Source organism: Phasianus colchicus, chromosome 7 (genome assembly GCF_987193195.1).
Source record: "Phasianus colchicus chromosome 7, bPhaCol1.hap1.1, whole genome shotgun sequence".
NCBI classification, from domain to species: Eukaryota; Metazoa; Chordata; class Aves; order Galliformes; family Phasianidae; genus Phasianus; species Phasianus colchicus.
The window spans coordinates 15,048,147-15,067,765 of record NC_143442.1 but is presented as its reverse complement, the minus strand read 5'-3'; the positions used below and the strand labels follow the sequence as shown (position 1 = coordinate 15,067,765).

The 19,619-nt window shown below is 47.1% G+C and overlaps 1 protein-coding gene and 1 long non-coding RNA gene across 5 annotated transcripts; both read left to right on the top strand.

The window, feature by feature from the left end:
• Window positions 1-162: 162 nt before the first annotated feature.
• Window positions 163-5,456, top strand: CNPPD1 (cyclin Pas1/PHO80 domain containing 1). Its single transcript, XM_031599616.2, has 8 exons — window positions 163-378; window positions 570-672; window positions 2,057-2,138; window positions 2,627-2,747; window positions 2,830-2,958; window positions 3,079-3,140; window positions 3,360-3,477; window positions 3,967-5,456. The coding sequence occupies exons 1-8, from the start codon at window positions 310-312 to the stop codon at window positions 4,597-4,599; spliced, it is 1,317 nt and encodes a 438-aa protein (XP_031455476.2). The 5' UTR covers window positions 163-309; the 3' UTR covers window positions 4,600-5,456.
• A 7,238-nt stretch (window positions 5,457-12,694) lies between these two features.
• Window positions 12,695-17,982, top strand: LOC149917233 (uncharacterized). 4 transcript variants are annotated; one of them, XR_016468202.1, is made up of 5 exons: window positions 12,709-13,280; window positions 13,627-13,936; window positions 14,610-14,734; window positions 15,360-16,809; window positions 17,346-17,979. It is a non-coding gene; the product is annotated as an uncharacterized LOC149917233 (long non-coding RNA). The 4 variants fall into 4 exon arrangements; XR_016468201.1 differs by having other exon boundaries at window positions 12,695-13,280; window positions 14,642-14,734; window positions 15,360-17,982; XR_016468200.1 differs by having other exon boundaries at window positions 12,695-13,280; window positions 15,360-17,982.
• Window positions 17,983-19,619: the final 1,637 nt, after the last annotated feature.

Below are 19,619 nucleotides of genomic sequence, written 5' to 3'. Positions count from 1 at the left end.
GCGGCGCTGCAGCGGGCCCGGCCGGGCGGCACCGCCTGACGGGGACCGGCGGCCGCTGGCGCCGTGCGCGTGCGCGGCCCGGCCCTCGGCGGAGACGGCGAGGCCGCGCGTGCGCGGTGAGCCCGGAGGCGGCGACCCGCCGTGCGCAGGCGCGGCCGCCGTGCCGGAAGCGGAAGAAGGCGGCGGGCGGAGTGGGGCGCGGCTCTTCCTCTCGCGGCCCCTGCCGAGCCCCGGCCTCGCGGTGCTCCGAGGCCTCCCGGCCCTCGCTTCGCCGGCCCCTCGTCCGCGCTCTCGGGGCAGCCGCTCGGCATGGACCTGCGCGGGTTCCTGCTGGACGAGGAGGGCGCCTTCTCCCTCGGCGGCTTCCAGGAGTTCACGGTGAGGCCCCGCCGCGGCGCCCCGGCTCCGATCCCCGCCGCTCCCGGGGCGTTTCCCATTCCCTCCCGGCCCTCGGAGCGCCCTCGGCCGCTCTCCTGGCGCCCGTGAGCCGGCCGGGGCGCACCCCGCCGCCTGCGGGCCCGGCATTGTCACCGTCGGCGCTTTTCTAAACTCCTTCCCCTTGCTCGCAGTTCCTACCCCGGCACCAGCAGCTGAGCGAGCGGGTGCGGAAGCGGCTCTACTATGGCTGGGACAAGGAGTGCACCCTGGATAACCTCTCCAGCCCCGTGGCGGGTGAGTGACCGGCGTGCCCAGCCGGCGCTGCTGAGTCAGGGCGGCTGGAAGCAGCCCAAGGGCCGGTAGCAGCACGGCAGCTGCTTCCCCCGGCGCCAAATCCCTCCCTGCGTGGCCTCCTGTCTGTGTGCTGTGCCGCGGGCGGGCTGCCAGGGCCTCGCATCTCTGCTCTGTGTTTTATTGCTCCGTCTGGCCTGCTGTTTTGTTTTTGGCGCCTCACTGCTGCGCGGAGTCCTTTGGGTCGTTTGCAAATTGCAGTGGGAGCTGTGTCCTTTCCCCTTACAGAAGGTGTCTTGGACAAGTTCTCGTGCTCACTTAACTTACTTGTGAACATCGAGGAGATAAATGCTTTCTTTTTGTGTGTTTTTTCCTATTGGTTCAGCACTGCTTGTGGGAGCAGATAGAAGGAAGGGGAGCTGTCAAGGGCTAGTAGTGGTTGGTTAGTGTGCCTTCATAGCACAGCTGTGTTGTTGTTTCTATTAGCTGTATGCTCATGTCATTTGCAGGAGGCATGGAGTGGGTGGGGAGGTGTGCCTGTGTTCTATGCTTTGATGGTCTTGAGGGAAGCAGTCTGAAGTCCTGCAGAGGCTATGTGAAATTAATGGCTGCTCACCTATCCTCTGTGATCTTTGTAGGAAGCTGTCTGTCCTGGCTGTTCATGGGGAGCTGGCAGTGAGCTCCCGTTGGAGCCTGTTGGCTGTTATGGGCTTCAGTTTTGATAGTTGGTACCTACGAAGCCAGGCAGGAAATGAGATGTACCTAAACTATGCTCTCCTGACTGAAGTGAGCTCTGACGCAGTTAGGACTTGGTGACCAGCGGCAGCTGGGTGTGTGTGTGGTTACACCATAGTGTTACTTCCATGCTCTGCTCATCCCTGTACACTCAAATGAACATGCTGTCCATCATCATCCTGGGTGTACTGGAGCTGACGTGGGGAGGAAGCTGGGTCAGTACTGATCCGCTCTCGAGGAGCAGGGCATTGTTTGGAAGGGAGCACAGAACGGGATATGCCTGGTGTCAACATCAGGCCCCCAAAACCTCATAAAGCACAATCAGAATGGGCTGTCTGGGGTCCTGTGGGGTGAGGCAGGGTGTTAGCCTCTGTGCAGCTGGCTTCATGTAACTCCCCATGATGCAGCGTGCTAATCTGGATCTGGCACTGCTGCTGTGCGTTGGATACATGCATGCTCTTCCTGCTTTGGTCTGGTGCTCTTCTGCGTGCTTGTTTGTATGCCTCAGCCCTGATGTCTGAAAAGCCTGTCCTAGTTTGAATGAAATGAGGGGCTGTGAGCAAACGCTGAGGCTCAGTGATCTTGTAGGTGGAAAGGTGGGGATGAACTGTGCCACATAGGACTCACCCTTTTTGTTATTTTTCTGTCTTAGATATTGCTGTGGAGCTGCTGCAGAAAGTGGCTCCCAGCCCTATCCGCAGACTCCAGAAGAAATACGTGTCTCATGTGTCTCGGTAAGAAACAAAACCTGTCCTTCATGTCCCACATCAAAACTGAGAGCTCTGGTCTCACCTGTGACTCTCTTCTGTCACCCGGGCTGGCACTGACATTGTGATTAGTCACTGGTTAGTGTCAAAAAGGAACTGGGGACAAGCGGCAAGGCCAAGCAGGCATGATGTCAGGTTGGTCCTGCTCTGTGGATGCAGAGATACTCTTGTTAATGGGACTCTACTGGCTTGGATCAACAGCTGAGCAATGTTCATTGTGAGCCAGGTCTGAACCCTGGCTGAAGCCTTTGTTGCATGCCTGACTACAGGCAGAGGTGCTCTTTGGAGAACCGGCTGTGCCCAGAGAAAGAGCAGGCAAGGCTGGATTGTGTTGCAACCAAGTGCTTAACTGTTTGCTGAGCCTCCTGCACTTAACTACAAGGGGAGAGAGCAGTAAGTTGTGCTATGATGACATGCACATAACTTTTGGGATGGCTCTTGTGTCATTCTCACAGGGAAGCTTGTATCTCACCCTGCTCCATGATGCTGGCGCTAGTTTATATTGAGAGACTCCGGCACAGGAACCCTGAATACCTCCAGCAAATCTCATCTTCAGACCTCTTCTTGATCTCCATGGTGAGCATTGTGTGCTAGAGGGTTACTGAGTTGGAGGTTTGTCTGGAGGGAGCTGAAATTCTGTCCTTTATGCTATTTTTAGATGGTTGCAAGCAAGTACCTGTATGACGAGGGTGAGGAGGAAGAGGTATTCAATGACGAGTGGGGAGCAGCAGGGAAAGTGGATGTCCAGACCATGAACACGCTAGAGATGAACTTCCTGAGTGCCATTGTAAGTGAAGCCTGGATTTCTGCTTTCTCCTTCATGTACCCCCATGAGGGAATAGAGAAGGATGTGTACAGGTGCTGGTTTATTCTAGACTGCATTGACTTGTCACTGCTGTCCCTACAGGACTGGAGCCTCTACACAGACCCCCGGGAGCTGTTTGAAGTGCTGAGCTGGCTGGAAGGACGGTAAGTGTGTATGGGGTGGGGGGGTGCTTTTCATTCCTCCTAAGCCTTGTCTCTCCCACTGCTTGGAGCTATCTCTGCTGCATTGAAATAAGAGCTTGGGTGCCATGGGCCCTTCTTAGGCTCTGCAGCTCCCTTCCACAGCCATGGTGCCTTGAGTGGGGTCTTCTGTAGAAGTGAGGAAGGTCCATGCCACAGCCACCCTTCTTGTTTTTCCTGCAGTGTGGCAGAGAAGCAGGGCACGTGGCGTGGCTGGTTCACCTACACGGATCTGTGCGTCCTCATGGAGCAGTCCATGTGGCAGCAAGCACTGGGCCAGTTCTACCAGCAAGTAGTGAAGGTATGGGCACGGGAGAGCAGCTGCTTGCAGGTGCCATGAGTTTAGAGTAGGGCTTTCTTTTCCACTGTGAACTTCTGCTAGACTTATTCTCTGCTGGAAAGGGAAACTCTCAGAACTGTGCAGATTTGCAGCTGTCCTGCTTGAGACACTGCAGCCTAGCGTTGAGCTAATCTGTGTGCTGTGTTGAACCACTGTTCCATAGGTGCATGGGCACAAGGGCATGCTGGTGGCATGGAGGGAGGTGGGTGCTGGCTGGGCATTTAAACAGGAACTGTTAGGTTTTAGCCAAGGCGTTCAGTCCCTGCTTTGCATGGACTGTTTGCTACTTGATGTTAGGAGTGTGGCTGCCTGCTCCCTGGCCTCCAGCTCTGTGCTGCTGGAGCCCTTTGCCATCATGGCTCTTGGGTTGATGTGCTGGGGAGAGTGTGGGATGTGGTCAGCCACAGGGAGTGTGCCAGTGGTCTGAGCTAACTGTCAGCTTCTCTGCAGCTGGCCTGCCTCCTGGGTGTGGTGTACCTGACTGGCTTTGCAGCTGTCTTCACCTCCATCGCCGTTGTACACCGGGCTGTGTGCATGAGGAGCACCAGCAGTACAGCTATTTGTCCTGCACTAATCCCTGTGGAGAGTGGCTGCCAGCTGGGTGCTCAGCCAGCCCTGGTTCCTGAGCAGCCCCAGCCCAAACTGCCTGATGTCTCCTCACCCAGCAGCGCTCATTGCTTAGGGGAGAACGAGACGGCTGAGGAGCTACGTCGTGGAGGTGTCACAGCAACTGCACTCTACCTGTGGGGCAGTGTGATGACAGCTTTGTCCTATGTAAAGGCACCTGACATAATCCTGCACAAGAGCCCTCCTCAAGTTCCCCTTCGGAAAGTACCCACCGCCTGTGAGAGATCGAACCGGACTGTTTCTGTCGCAGCCCCCAACCAGCCTGGCCCCTTTGGACTTGCTGTGTTCCTGGCCCCTCCGACGCTCCACTGCCATGCCTGCTCAGCTGCTCCCAGGTCTGTGTGGGATGCCACCCCCAACCACAAGGACTGGCTAGACCCCCTGGGGCTGAGACAGTGCTTCTTGCACACAGCCCTGGATCTTGGCAGAATCAAGAACTTTATTTTTCCCAGCTAGGAGCAGAGGACAGCGCCTTTCCCCTTCCCTCCTAGTGTGGCACAACTCACTTCCTTGCACTTCTGGGACCTCTGATCCCTGGGGCAGTGCAGGGCTTATGACCTTGCATTACTTCCAAACCAGCATTTGTGTCCTCCACGCACTCGGGGCAGGGGTGTTCTTCACTTTGGGTGCTGTAAAGCATTGGGGCTGCAGGGACAGGATAGGGCAAGTTTGGCTAGCTGGAGAGTAGAAGTGGGATGTTGTTTGGTTGGGATACTAGGCTAAAGGGGAGTGTTGTACCACTTCCAGCAGCAGATGAGTGGCCTTTGGTGATGATGGGCAGAGGTGGTATGTGGCATGTAGTATGCTGGGGGAGTGTTTGCTGGGGTTGGGGCAGTGACCCCAGTGAGAGTGCAGAGTGCTTTTGTAGGAGATAGGGTGCCTGGGAGAGGAGGTAGAAGATGTGGGGAATGAGCAGCCTGACCTGGCTGGCCTTAGCAGCTATTCCCAGTGCAATACCAGACCACTTCTCAGGAAGTACTACAGTCCCACCAAGGGGGGACCCCTATGTGGCTATGTTCCAGGGAAAGGATGTACTCTACTGGATTTGTAGGCGAAGTGGTGAGTGTTTAGCTTCCTTATCCTGCCCGACTCGGGCACCTGGGAAGTAGGCTATTCTTGAACCCCAGCTTGAATCCCACTGCCTGCAGTTGTGAGGAGCGGTGCCTGACTGCTCCATGGGGTGGGGGGATGGCACCTTGTCTTGCTGACCAGCTTTACTCATTGTGCCCCTTCTTTTTACTGTGGATTTTACACCTGTTTTTTCACTCTTTTGTAGATGCAACTCTTCCAATAAAAGTAGTTCTTGCTGTGCACCTGCTTTTGTCTGCTGAGCCACTCCACGTTGACAGCAAGCATACCCACGTGCAGCTGTATTGATGTGTGTTTGCAGTTACACCAGGCAGAGATTGCTCTCTGATTCAGGGTGTAAGGCAGGTTCTAGGTGCCAGCAATGAGCCCAGGAGCATTAAGCCATGTCCTGTAGGGGTTGGGAAGAACCAGGCTCTCTGGTGGTGGGAGACAGGAATGACCTTGGGGCTGGTGCCAGGGAAGGTGGGGCAGTGGCAGTGGAGGTTCCCCATACATGGGAATGCATGGAATGCGTGACCTCCCCTGTTCTTTGCTCCCTGTAGGCTGTTCAGTTAATGAGTGAGCTCTGAACAGGAAGGGCTTTGCGCAGTCACAGTTGTGGTCACTGCCCTGTGAAAAAACAAGGGCATTTCCTGCCTGTGGTGCCTTGGGAAGCTTCCCACCCAGAGCGACAGCTCTCATCCCTGCCATCCTTGTTCAGGTTGCAGGATTCAGCACCAAGACTCCTACCAGCATTGGGTATGTGGTAGTCCTACATCAGAGACATCCGTGGCACGGGCACACTGCCTATGGATGGGAATGTCAGGACCTGGGGGCACCTTTGCAAGTGTTAATGGGGCCCTCATTCTGACCACTGACATCAGAGTATGTGTGTGTTGGCTGAGGATCAGCAGCTGCAAGGAATGCAGATGATGAACTTTCTCCCTGCCAGCAAATGTCAAATCCCTAAACATTTAACTCAGTTAATATCTATTTGCCAGCTAGCAAACGCTGTGAGCAGCAGAGCATAGATTTGAGCTCAGTTTTTTTCCTTCCTCGAGTAATGCATATGTAGCAAGATAGAATTGCCTGTTTCCATTGCATGTCTTTTCGTTTGCATTTCAACCTCACAATATTATTCAGTTTTACTATCCTCATTTGAAATGAGGATAGTTGGGGTTCTTCTTAAGAGAACTCTTCCTGCTGTTAATTATCTTAGCTGGATTTTGCCTAGATTCTCACAAAATATTCTTCTCTTGTCTACGTTCTTCCATCTCTCACGTTGGTCTCATTTGCACACCCATGTCATAGGTTAAAGGAACACATCTTTGTAAGCACAACCTTTGGGTGGCTTGTTGCAGAGAAAAGGATGCTGTGGGACTAACTCATTGATTTAGAGTGTTCAGTTTGTCTCATTAAAAAGCATTTGGCCCCCACTGGTCCTAAATAAATGGTTAATTTTTGTAATGGAATTTTATAGGAGGTTTCTTTGGCAGATGTTTTTATTTGTGTGTGTTTTTACTTTCTGGGTGTAGCAGAAATGCTGAGTCACTGCTTGAAGCAGTGATTGAGCACCTGCTCAACCAAGAGGAGCTCAGTTGCATGCAATGCAGTGGAGTGATCAAAAGGGCTGGAGCTAGGATCCACCCCTTTCCAGACTTCGTTTAAGGGTTGGCAGTGGAGGTCAGGATTTCTCTCTGGAGTTCCTTGTGTAGCTGAGGTCTTCTGAGGATGAGCGAGTAGGTTCTTTTCTTTGTTTCTGTGGTTGTCGTGTTTGGGTAAATCCTTGCATGTTGTAGCCTGGTGCCTTGCTACTCTGCTGTTGTTGCTGTACTTGCTATTGTGCTGTACTGAAATGCTGTTGGATCTTTAACCTTGTTTTTAAAGCATTGTAATCAGAGATTTTGAGTTATCCTTGAAGATCCTGGGAATTGACAAGCATGTATCAGTTTCAACGAAATGAGAGCTGAGGTGTTTTTTTTTTTAAAAGCAAGTACTATAATATTTCACATATGTTTTTAACTAGAGATCCCCAAGTGGTCTATAATGGTGAGTGCTAGAGGACAAATGCCTGCTGCCTGGGGAAAATAATCCTGCTTCCACAAAAGAATGCAGTCATGGGAAGCTGTCACACATGGGTGAAGCACTTTACAGAGATTTAATCTTCCCATATTCACAGCTCTAGCTCTAAGATAAAGGATAACAACTCATCATGGATGGAGGAGGATTAAAAGGGCTTGGGTTGTGGACAAGGCAGTAATGTTTTGTAAATGAAGATGTAAGAACCATCTGTAGGCTGGGGATTCTTTTCTTGCTGTTTATCTTTTCTCCCTGACTTACAGGTGGGCCTTTCTACACGGACTTACTTATTTCTTTGTATTATGCATCAAAGCCCTATTTCAAGTCAGGATGGTGTGAAGCTACCTGCTGCAGACAGGAGTCTTGCTTGACAGGGCTGACAGGTGACTTGTGTGAATCTTAGCCTCTAGTTCAATTGTTTTACAGTGTCTGTAGTAACAATGTCTCACTTATATGGACAGAATTGAGGTGATAAGCAGACTAAAGTTTGCTCTTTGAAAACATTTATGGTTTGTTCCCATAATGTGACATACATCTAGCTACTCAGAAAAGCCTTAATGGGGTATTTAATGGAGTTAAGTCCAGCTGGTGACCTGTTTCAAGTGGTGTCCCCAAGGGGTCAGTACTGGGGCCTATCTTGTTTAATATCTTTATTGACGACCTAGATGAGGGGATTGAGTGTACCCTCAGTAATTTTGCAGATGACACCAAGCTGGGAGGTGGTGTGGATCTGCCTGAGGGTAGGGAGGCCCTTCAGATGGATTTAGATAAGCTGGATCGTTGGGTGAATGGGATGAGATTACCAAGGCCAAGTGCCGGGTCCTGCACTTTGGCCACAATAACCCCATGCAGCGTTACAGGCTGGGGGACGAGTGACTGGATGACTGTAAAGAGGAAAGGGACCTGGGGGTGTTGGTTGATGCTCGGCTGAACATGAGCTGACAGTGTGCCCAGGTGGCCAAGAGGGCCGACGGCATCCTGGCCTACATTAGAAACAGTGTGGACAGCAGGAGCAGGGAGGTGATCATCCCCCTGTACTCAGCACTGGTGAGGCCGCACCTCGAGTACTGTGTTCAGTTTTGGGCCCCTCACTACAGGAAAGACATTGAGGCCCTGGAGCGTGTCCAGAGAAGGGCAGTGAGACTGGTGAGGGGTCTGGAGCACAAGTCTTATGAGGAGCGGCTGAGGGAGCTGGGATTGTTTAGTCTAGAGAAGAGGAGGCTCAGGGGAGATCTCATTGCACTCTACAACTTCCTGAAGGGAGGTTGTGGTGAGGAGGGGTTTGGCCTCTTCTCCCAGGCAGCGAACAGGACCCGAGGAAATGACTGCAAGTTGTACCAGAAGAGGTTTAGGTTAGACTTAAGGAAGAACTTTTTCTCTTAGAGCGTGGTCAGGCACTGGAATGGCTGCCCAGGGAGGTGGTAGAGTTGCCATCCCTGGCAGTGTTCAAGAGGCATCTGGGTGAGGAGCTGCGAGATATGGGTTGTGCTTGTGGTAGCAGTGGTAATGGGAGGACGATGGGACTAGATGATCTGATAGGTCGTTTCCAACCTTGTGATTCTATGATTTCTGTGTGCTGCGTACAATTAAATATAATTGTAGTGAGTTTCCACAAGGTAAGAATCATACCTGCTAAATCATGATAATTTTTGACACATAACATACTAAAGAAAACAGTGTGTGATCATAATGGGATTTGGAGGCTATATGTGTGTTATGAGAAGTTAGAATGTTAGGTTTATTTTTTCCGCTTGGTTTAACCTTCTGCCATATGGGCCTCTTGTCAGTAGAGACGGAGGCGAGCTAGACTTTCTCCCTGAGTGGACAACTTGTTTCACCAGTGTGTGTGTACACTAATAACTCAGTTCTACTTGCTGTCCTTTAGTAATGGTAAGCAAACCAAGCACTATTTAATAATAAAGGCTGAGTAGACTCCTGGCAATGGGATGCTGCACGTACTGTGTTCAAGATTTCCTTGCTGGAGGTAATCTTGTTAAAAACATTTTCAGATGTGTTTGAGAATGTCAAAGGCAGAACCTGCAACAGTGGAAGTCTTAGATGAGGCTAAAGCTGTGGAACAAGTTCTGTTCTGCCTTTTAGTTGTGGTGCTCTCTGGGTATGAGACAGCATCAACAGTTCCTTTTTGTCTTCTGAACTTTTGCTAATCAGTACAATCCAGATCTTAGCAGAGAAAGAAGGGAACTTGGACAGTTTTCTGACTGCTTTAGGAATCCTCCCTTCTATGGAATCTTGCATAACTGTTTTCCCCTCTTCAATTATAATGTTAATGGTTATGTATCTGTTCTTCCTGCCTCTCTAGATAAAATAGTGAAGCATGGATGAATCTAGAATTTCAGATGGTAAATGTCAAAATCTACTCTTCTGTTTGTTGTCACCTTAATGTAGCCTCCTTTACTTGAGCTGTATGAACTCAGTGCAGCCTCTTTCTACTGTATCCACTCTGTATCTACAAATCAGATCAAGATCATTAGCTAACATACTAATGATGATGTTGTGTGGCTTTAAAAAAAAAAAAAACAACTTGCTGTAAAACATTTGGTTCCATATGCATTTGATTTGGCTAGAATGAGTACAGAAAGAATCAAATAAAACAGTGTAAAGTGGCAATATTTGGGATTGGGAACTTTTATCTGGTCCAGTGATAGAAGAGAAAATTGGGCAGCCTTTAAAGTATTTTGGATTGAAAATGGGAATACTATCCTGCAGCCTTTGATTAGAAACTCTGTATCCATCACCTGTGGAACAAGGAAAACCATCAGGTTGCAAGTAGGCAGTACAACTAAGAGGCAGTTTTAGGTCCAAGGCAAGACAATCTTGCACCAAGAACAAAGAAATCAGGGAAACCTAATTATTGACATTCTGATATAGTACTACTTGATCCAGGAAAGGAGAGGAGACTGACTTCAAATATTTATTGGGGGAAAAAAAATCTCAAATCATGAGAATGATGGACTTTGCACTGGGGAAAAAAGCAAAATATCTTAAGTTCAGAGCTCAGAAATTGAGTTCTTGCTTAAAACTTATGCAGGTGTCTTTTTTTTTTTCTTCCTACATCATCCCTTATACCCTTAGGTATCATCCCTATACCATCCAAATTCATGCTGCTTCCATGCTGAGCTGGAACTTAACTTGGTCTATTGCTGTGCTTAAGCTGATAATCCATGCTGGGAGAACTGATACAAGATGAGAAAGCTCACATCATTCTCATAGTTATGTCAAATGTTTGCCTTAAAAAAAAAAAAGTTATTAGCTTCACTTCTTTCCCATCTTTTGTTATAATATTCATTTCTTAATTTATCCATTTTGCTGTCTTTGTAGAATATACTCTGAAGTTCAAGATTTTACACAGCAAAATGTCAGAAGTACATGAATTTAGGGATCAGCTTAGCTCTTTCTAACCTGATCACAGAATCTTTTCATTTTATTGCTTTTTTTTTTTTGAGTATGTTGTCTTTCCTAGGACACTAAGTGTTTCAGTAGATGCTGTCTAATTACTATGTAATTTGTACGTAGGATTAATTCAGAGGGGGAAGAAAGTTATTTCTAATTGCTTTTTTATTTTAGAAAGCAAAGGATAGTTTGTAATATACTATGGTGTGGATGTCCTCTGCGTAGAACATGAGAGTTCCCAGTTAGAGAATTCCTGTTGTGGGGGGCTTGGCTTAGAGCATATTTCAGCCACTTGAGTCAGCTACTGCTTTTTTTTTGTGACCCCCTGGACTTGGTTCCTGAAGAGCTGCTTGGAGAAGCAACATCCCAATCAATATCTGCTTTCAGGCAGCATGAGTTGTCCTTGTACACAGGACAAGAATGTAAAGGTTGTGTGGTTTGAAGCAATGCTTCCTGCCTCCGTTGCCCATCTACAGTGAGCGTCCCTTTGCACAGTTCAGTACAGGAGAATCTTAGTTAAGCTTTTGGAAAATATTCTGTAGGCAGGCTGTTCTCTCTTGTTCGTCTTTTGAGTACGTATAGAAGAGAAAAATTAGTGCCCACGTGTATTAATGCATATTGTGCTAATATAAGTTGTGAGATCAGCAGGTCTGAAGAGAGTGACCCACTGAGTCAGAACACAGATACCTCAAAGGTAGAGCTGTACTCGTTTTCCTGTCTTTGTATCAGCTGGGATGGAATTGTATTCTTCAGAGTATCTGGTGTATTGGTATGTTGTGGCTCTAGAAGAAAAACAATGTTGATAACACACTGATATTTATAGTTGCTGCAAAGCAGCATTGTATGGAGCCAAGGCCATTCTCATCAAAGGGCTCAAGCAGCTGGGAGGGAATAGAGTTAGGAGAGCCAACTGAAACTGGCCAGAGGGATATTCCATATCATATGACATGTGGAAGGACTTTTGAAGTAGGGAGTTCATTGGGCTCTCTTCTGCTGCTTGAGGAGCTGGCTGGGTATAGACTGGGGGTGGTGAGCAATTGCTTTGTGCGTCACTTGTTATATTCATTCATATATATATCCATAAATTCTTAATTGTTATCCTTTTACTATTCTCTAAGTAAATAGGTTTGTCTCAACCTGGGAGTTCTACTTTATTTTTTCCTGATTCTCTCACTCCTCCCGTTGGGAGGCGAGGGGAGTGAAACTGTGTGGTGCTTAGCCACCTGCTGGGTTAAACCACAGCACTTACCCAGCAATATTTTTCAAACTGAAATCACTGATTTTTTGCGTAAACAGGTAGCTCTGATTTCTTAACCATTTGACTTGTGATTTCTTTTGCCAGTAAAGAGGCTATCTGTAGGTGTGGCTGGCAGGGAGACATAGTCCCTTCCTGTTTCACAGGGCTCACTAATTCTGTTACATGACCACCACTTCATGTCATTCCCAGCCATGCATGTCTTCAGCTGCTGGCTCAGAAGGCTGAGCCCTTCTCAGCCTGCACAGCCCCAGTACCAGGGACCTCATCTTCCCATCTCCCAGATAGAATCATAGAATGGCCTGGATTGAAAAGGACCATAAAGATCATCTAGTTTCCATTTCCACCCCCCTGCTACATGCAGGGTTGCCAACTACCAGACCAGGCTGCCCAGAGCCACATCCAGCCTGGCCTTGAATGTATTCAGGGATGGGGCATCCACAGCCTCCTTGGGCAACCTGTTTCAGTGCTTCACCACCCTCTGAGTGAACAACTTCCTCATAATATCTAACCTAGACCTCCCCTGTCTTAGTTTAAAACCATTTCCCCTTGTCCTATCACTATCCACCCTTGTAAAAGATAGGATCTGATAGATCTGCTCTCCCTGCAGTGGTTGTAGATAGGTTTGTCTTCTCTGACCTGAGAGGAAAGCCATATAGGCAGCAATTTGCCTTTCAAGGTTTTGCTTCACTGCACACCATGCCGCACTGACTTGTACAGCTCCTTTCAGGCACTTCCTCAAGTTTTAATGTGACACCATTTCCATAATATGTATGGAACTCAGACTGATAGTTCAGTTTTGAACAGAGAAGATGTAGTGAGATCCCTGTTGCTGGAAGAATAACGAGTCTGAAAAATCCTCTGCACTTCAGTATGCACTATTGCTTGCTGCACTGTGCCATAATGTCAGCTGAATGCCTTCCTTCCTCCTCACTTCCTACACAGTAACACTTTATCTGAGGGGAAAACCTACTGTAGTTACTGCAGAAACCACTCCCAGCTGAGACAGGTGCCTCAGGGGAAGTGAAGAGAATAGAAATGAGAGAGAGAGAGAGAGAGGTGTGCATGTTGTCATATGATCTCTGCAGCATCCCTGCACTGTTGCGAATTCAGCCATACGTTTCTGGGCTTATGTTAAGCTTGTGGATTTGGACAGTATGACTGGCCCCTTCTCTTGGCATGTTAGTTCTGTATGCCCCTCCCTTCCACAGAGCTGGATGTGCAGATGGGGGTATGGAAATGCTCTGCGTTAGCGGTGAAGCGACCACATCTGATAAGGAATCTTGGAGCTCTAGGAACTGCTGTATATGGGAGGATTTAAATGGTAAGTGAGAATTTCCCCCTTTCATAAACTCTGCTTTTCTGAAAGAAGTCAGCAGAGACAGGTATGGAAATAATTCTTCTGGAGTGTTCTCAACTGATTTGTCAGCTAATGATTCTGTTCTATTGGGGTACAAGCACATGTTGCTTGGCAAAATATGTAATTAAAGGTCAGGATGTTTTGAGGAAGAATGAACTCAAACCCTAGGATTTGTTAGCTGACGATAGAAAGAGTCATTTCTTTAATGTACTTTAATGTCACTGAAGGAAATTATGGATTCACATTTCTGAAATCCTTTTGCACATTTCTTTGCAAATGATGTTGACTGATTTCATTTTTTTCCTTAAAGAGCAGTAAAATGATGTTTGTTCGGAGCTTAATGTGACCATAGCTACGGATTAACACACTGGGAGCATCTGCATCCTGCCACCTCTCTGCTGCTCTACAGGGAAAGCAGGCTGATGTGGTTATTAAATCTGGCAGCTGTGTTGTGTGCACACGGGAAGCAAGCAGAGTACAGCATATAGAAAATCAGTCGCTTTCAGAAAGAAGCCTTCCATTCGCTGCTACAAGGCTTGAAAGGCAGACTAAAAAACTTTCTCCTTTTTACTCGCCAGTTGCTGGGACAGTGTGCAAATACTACAAATACAGTGGCAAATGTAAGTATTCTTTGCCTGTGTGGTGTTTTCAGATAGCTAATGGGGGATTTCTACCTTGGTGTGCTGCTTGAAAAAGCAGAGGGTTGAAAGCTGAACCATCCTGAGAGCGAATGATTCTCTGCAGTTTGTTTTGGCTTTCAGTGGAGGAGCTGCTGAGGGAAAGGGATGTGTGTAAGTTGTCCCCAAAAATCAATAAACACAACTGCAAACTACTTGTTTTGGACATCTGATCACCACTTTGTGAAGGGAGAAGCCAAGCAAATGCAGGAGGTGCTTCTAGATGGTTTTCTGCTTGTTAGGTAATACTAGGTATGCAGTGAGAGAAAAGCTAAAGTTGGATTGTCTGCATAAAGTACTGAGTATGCAGTTTTAGAGGAATGTAATACTGTGTCTGGACACATCAATTCATACAAAAACAAAGGCACAATGTATGGTGTACTGGGAGAGATCCTTGAGCCAACAGTGAAAATTGGACAACTGTCTGTATGAAGTTCCAAAGTTCAGCTAGCCCAGTGTCCTATGCCTAACAACATACAGCAAATGCTTGTCAAACAGGACAAACTTCCTATGACATTACTGGAAATACTGTAAATGGGATTGATGACGTGTTCTTAAATCTTATGCGTAGATAATTAAATCTGCAAATTGAAGATAACGCTTTCAATTTTTTCAGTTGCAAAATTACATTCCTGCTAATCTATACAGAAACAGTGAAAACACAAGGGCTACCCCAAAAGTAATGGCTGTTTTAGTGAGGACCTCACATGGATCAACTGCAACAAGGGATCCTGGAGAAAGGTAAACAGAACCAACCCCCAAAACTGCGGTGATGGGTCAGCATGACAGCCCCTGGATCCCCTCCCACCCCATCCTGGTTATGCAGGAGCTGTGCTTGTGCTGCTGTGGTGTGAGCGGAGCTGGGAGTGATGGCAGCCAGTGCCCTGCCTGTATAAAAGCAGCTCCCCTTATGGAGCACAGCAACACAGGAGCATTACAAGCAGGCTGTGCAAACAGGGTGTTCTTGGCAGTTAGCACAGGCAGTTCTCATGGGGCAGGGAGGGCGAGTAGAGAGAGTACTCTCCTCTCTTTGCCTCTTCTTCTCCCCTCCTCTCTACTCCTTTGAGAACTTTAAGGTGCTGCTGCCTCTTACAATTACCATGGTGGGCACTGGTCACAGCAGCCGGGCTGAGGCAGCAACCCAGACCAAGGGGACACAGCCTCTCTGATCTGTGAGTAGTGAGCACCTGGGCGGACATCCTAAGGGAGGAAGGACACTCCAGACTGCTGACTGGGGGGAGCTCCGGTATCTGGAGTTCCCCTTGAGTCCTGAGAGAGGAGAGGGCTGTCGTGGGTACAGGTATGTGCATGTATGCTGAGGGAGCTGACAGGTGATTGCTGAACTGCTCTCTGTCATCTCTGACAGGTCTTGGAGAACAGAAGAGGTATCTGAAGACTGGAAGATAGGAAGTGTCACTATGGAAAGGGCAAGAAGGAGGATCTGGGAAACTACAGGCCAGTCAGTCTCACCTCTGTCCCTGGGAAAGTGACAGAACAGCTTGTTCTGGATGCACCTCCAAGCAATTGGAAGAAAAAGTTATCAGGTGTAGTCAGCATGGATTCACCGAGGGGAAATCATGCTCAACCAACCTCGTATCCTTTTATGATGGCATCTCTGGCTGGGTAGATGAGGGGAGAGCTGTGGATGTTGTCTACGTTGACTTCAGCAAGGCTTTTGCAACTCTCTCCCATGTCATTCTGATAACAAAGCTGAGAAAATGTGGGATAGTTGAGTGGACAGTGAGGTGGGTTGGGAACTGGCTGACTGGCTGAGCTGAAAGGGTGGTGATCAGTGACTCAGAGTCCAGTTGCAGACCTGTGACTAGCAGTGCTCCCCTGGGAGTCAATGATGGATCTGGTCTTGTTCAATATATTCATGGACGACCTTGATGAGGAGATAGCGTCCACTCTCAGCAAGTATGCCGATGATACAAAGCTGGGAGGAGTGGCTGACACCTGATGGCTGTGCTGCCATTCAGCAAGACCTGGACAGGCTGGAGAGCTGGGCAGTAAGAAACCAGAGGAGGTCTGACAAAAGCAGGTGTAGAGTCCTGCACCTGGGAAGAAATAACTGCAAGTATCAGTACAGGTTGTTGCATGACCTGCTGGAGAGGAGCTCTGTGGAGAAGGACCTGGGGGTCCTGGTGGACAAAAGTTTGGCCATGAGCCCTTGTGTATGCCCTTGTGGCCAAGAGTGCCAGTGGAATCCTGGAATGCATTAAAAGGAGCATGGTCAGCAGGTCAAGAGAGGCTACTCTGCCCTGGTGAGGCCTCACCCGGAGTCTTGCATCCAGTTCCAGGCTCCCCAGTACAAGAAAGACAGAAAAAGAGTCTCCTGGAAAGAGTCCAGCAGAGGGCCACAAAGATGATAAAAGTGCCTGGTGCACTTTTTTTTTTCCTTATGAGGAAAGGATGGGTGACCTGGGTCTGTTCAGCCTTGAGAAAAGAAGACTGAGAGGGGATCTGATTAATGTTTATAAATATCTGAAGTGTGAGAGACAAACGGACATAGCCAACCTCTTTTCAGTGGTCTGTGGGAACAGAAGAAGGGGAAATGGCATTAACAGGAGCGTAGGAAGTTCTGTGTCAATATGTGAAAGGTGGAGGGTGATGGAGCACTGGAATGGGCTAAGCAGAGAGGTTGTGGAGTCTCCTCTGGAGGTGTATTTGTGCAGTCTGCTGTAGGAAGCCTGCTTTGGCAGGGGGTTTGGACACAATCTCTAGAGGTCCCTTCCAACCCCTACAGTTCTGTGATTGAAGACATCAGGTGAGACAGTGATGTGTGAATTGCAGAAGGTGTGAGGCTTCTTCCCCAGGTATGTTTGAAGTTTCTGAGACCAATTTGAGATTATTTTGGATTTTGCAATAGAACCTATGTATCCAGTATTTTGCATCGAGTTTCTGTATGCATCTGTTAATAATGTCTTGATGAGTTTGAATAATCTTCAGCAGACTCCTATACTCGTAATCAGTCAATGTCAGCTTGAAGAAAATCTGTCTATGCTAATTCTGACAAAGGGCTGTTTCACAGTATCTACTTACTGCTGTTGAAGTATTATTGCTGAAGCTTAGAAGACTTTTCTGCGTTGCAGTCCTTTTCAATCAATTTATGTAATTACAAATTAGTAAATTGGTTGAGAACTGGTGTGTTGTGGATACCCATCAGTGGCACACATCACCACTTGCTGAGGTAGTGCAGAAATTGCCTCTACTTAAATGTGTAAGATTGAGATGTGCTGGACCATGTAGCATTTGTCTTGACAGATATGACTTTGAATGCTAAGCAGAGGACTGCATAGTAGTACAAACAATCTCAGTATGGTGATGGTCTTCTCTTTCTGTGTTTTGATAGGACTGTATGCTGGCTGGGACCTGCTGGACTTCTTGGTGCTTCCTCCATATTGCCTTCATGTGTGCAGTGGTAGTTATGGACCTACTAGATTGTTGAACAAATGGGATTTTTATTTGAAAACTTGGACCTAATTTTCATTATAGATAATTTGCTCATTCTATGCGTTGTGCAGCTTTTTTTTTCCTGAATTAGTCTTGAAATGAAATAATTTATCTCAGTATGCTCTCAGATCAGTGCACAAGTGACATTACAGACACAGTGTTTATATTCTGAGTACGTGCAGTATGCTGAATATATCCTTACAGCACCTTTTATCCTAAGAATCATTCGGATCCTCTCAGAGAGGAATGCCCTTAAAGCAGTGGTGTTGAGAGAGTATATTGGTTTTGTACAGGTTGTTTACAATTTAGTGATCTGCCAAAGAATTCTCAGGAAGTTTTAATTTTTGAAATGTAGCTCGGTGCCCTGCTATGCTCTTGAAATGCCACCGATGAGTTACTGCTTTGGTGATGCATATACATACTTTATTCAGTCACTGTGATTACTTTACGAAGTCCTTTAGACTTGTCTGATAAAAAATACCAATCAGTGAGATTTTTTATTATGTTGGTTGCAGATGCTGAAATATTATCTTATTATATATATATTATTATAATATATATTATAAGTTGCATGAGCATTAACAGTCATACGCGACAGAATTAACATGGGTAGAAATTGCTCAAAGTTGCCTTGCATAGTTAAACCTTAAAATAACTTTATTTCTTGAAAAAAAAAAAGCAGACAGAGTACTACTTAATTTATGGTACTTATTGTGCTTTGGTCAGTATGTCTGGAATTGGATTCATTTAGGATGAAGTTAAACTAGGAGACAAACTCTCGGGGTCTCGTCAGAGCGTGAATGAGTGAACTTTGGAGTAAAATAATAGTAATAAATGTTGCATTTTTGTTTCTGACTGTAATGCATACAGAACTGAAAAACAAACAAAATCAAACAGCAGCAACATCGAGACACCTGTACAATTGAAAATAGACATTGTCCAAAAGACATTGCTGGAGCTCTGAAACTAATCATTAGTGCAATAATCATTAGGATGTTAATCTTTCTTACAAATATCAAGGATATAACTGTCTACCAGGTCTTGGGAACAATCAGGTGAAAGTGACCTTCTGCCTCAATCTGTAATCATCAGGAATAATAACTAAGCGCTTCATTTTGTCACTTACTTTCTATTATTCATTTAGCTGTAAGAACAAAAAAACCCTGCAACTCTGATGTGACTTTTGACTCTGGATGTTAGAAAAACCAGCAAATTGTTCCTACCAAACATCTAGAGTCTTTGCTGCCAGAAGCTATGAATTGTCTTAAGACAGACTCTTTAAACTCTATTGATTCCAATGGGAAATCTCACTGCTACTATAAGAAGCCTGATTACATCGCCCTCGTTACTTGAGTCTTGCAAGCCAGACAGTTCACAGGAAAGGGACAAAGAAGAGATGTAAAAGGATTTTATCATTTTTCTAAATCGCTCTTAGTTATGCTTAAGGCAAAATATCCTATCTTTAGCAACCGAATTTATCATTCCCTGAAGATTCATCTGAAGATGTACTTGTATTGCACAGCAGATAATAGCACTGTGGTTTTGAAATGCCTTGTTCTTCTTGCCCATAATTTAAGCAGTCTTAGGAGGACCACAAATGTCTTGTGACATTTTGTGTTTACTGAAAACCTCTTTAAAGGTGAGTAACCCAACTACTCTATTTTCAGAGCATAAACAGGTTTGAGCAGCAGGACCGGGTGAATCTCATGAGGTTCAACCAAGTCAAGTGCAAGGTTTTGGACCATGATCATGCCGACTCTTGCTATCCCTAAATGCTAGGGAACTAAAGGATTGTGCACAGCCCTGTGGAAAAGGATTTGGGGGTACTGCTGCACAGCAAGCTGAACGTGAGCCCGCAATGTGCCCTCACAGCCTGGAAGGCCAACTGTATCCTGGGCTTCATCCAAAGAAGCGTGACCAGCAGAGCAAGGGAGGTGGTCCTGCCCCTCTGCTCTGTACTGGTGAGACCTCTCTAGGAGTTCTGCATCCAGATGAGGAATCCTCAGTACAGGAGAGAAATGAACCAGTTGAAGCACATCCAGAGAAGGGCCACAGAAACAATCCAAGGGATGGAACACCTCTACTACAAGGACCGGCTGAGAGAGCTGGGGCTGTTAATTCTGGAGAAGGGAAAGCTCCAAGGTGGACCTGATAGCAGCCTTTCAAGTATCTA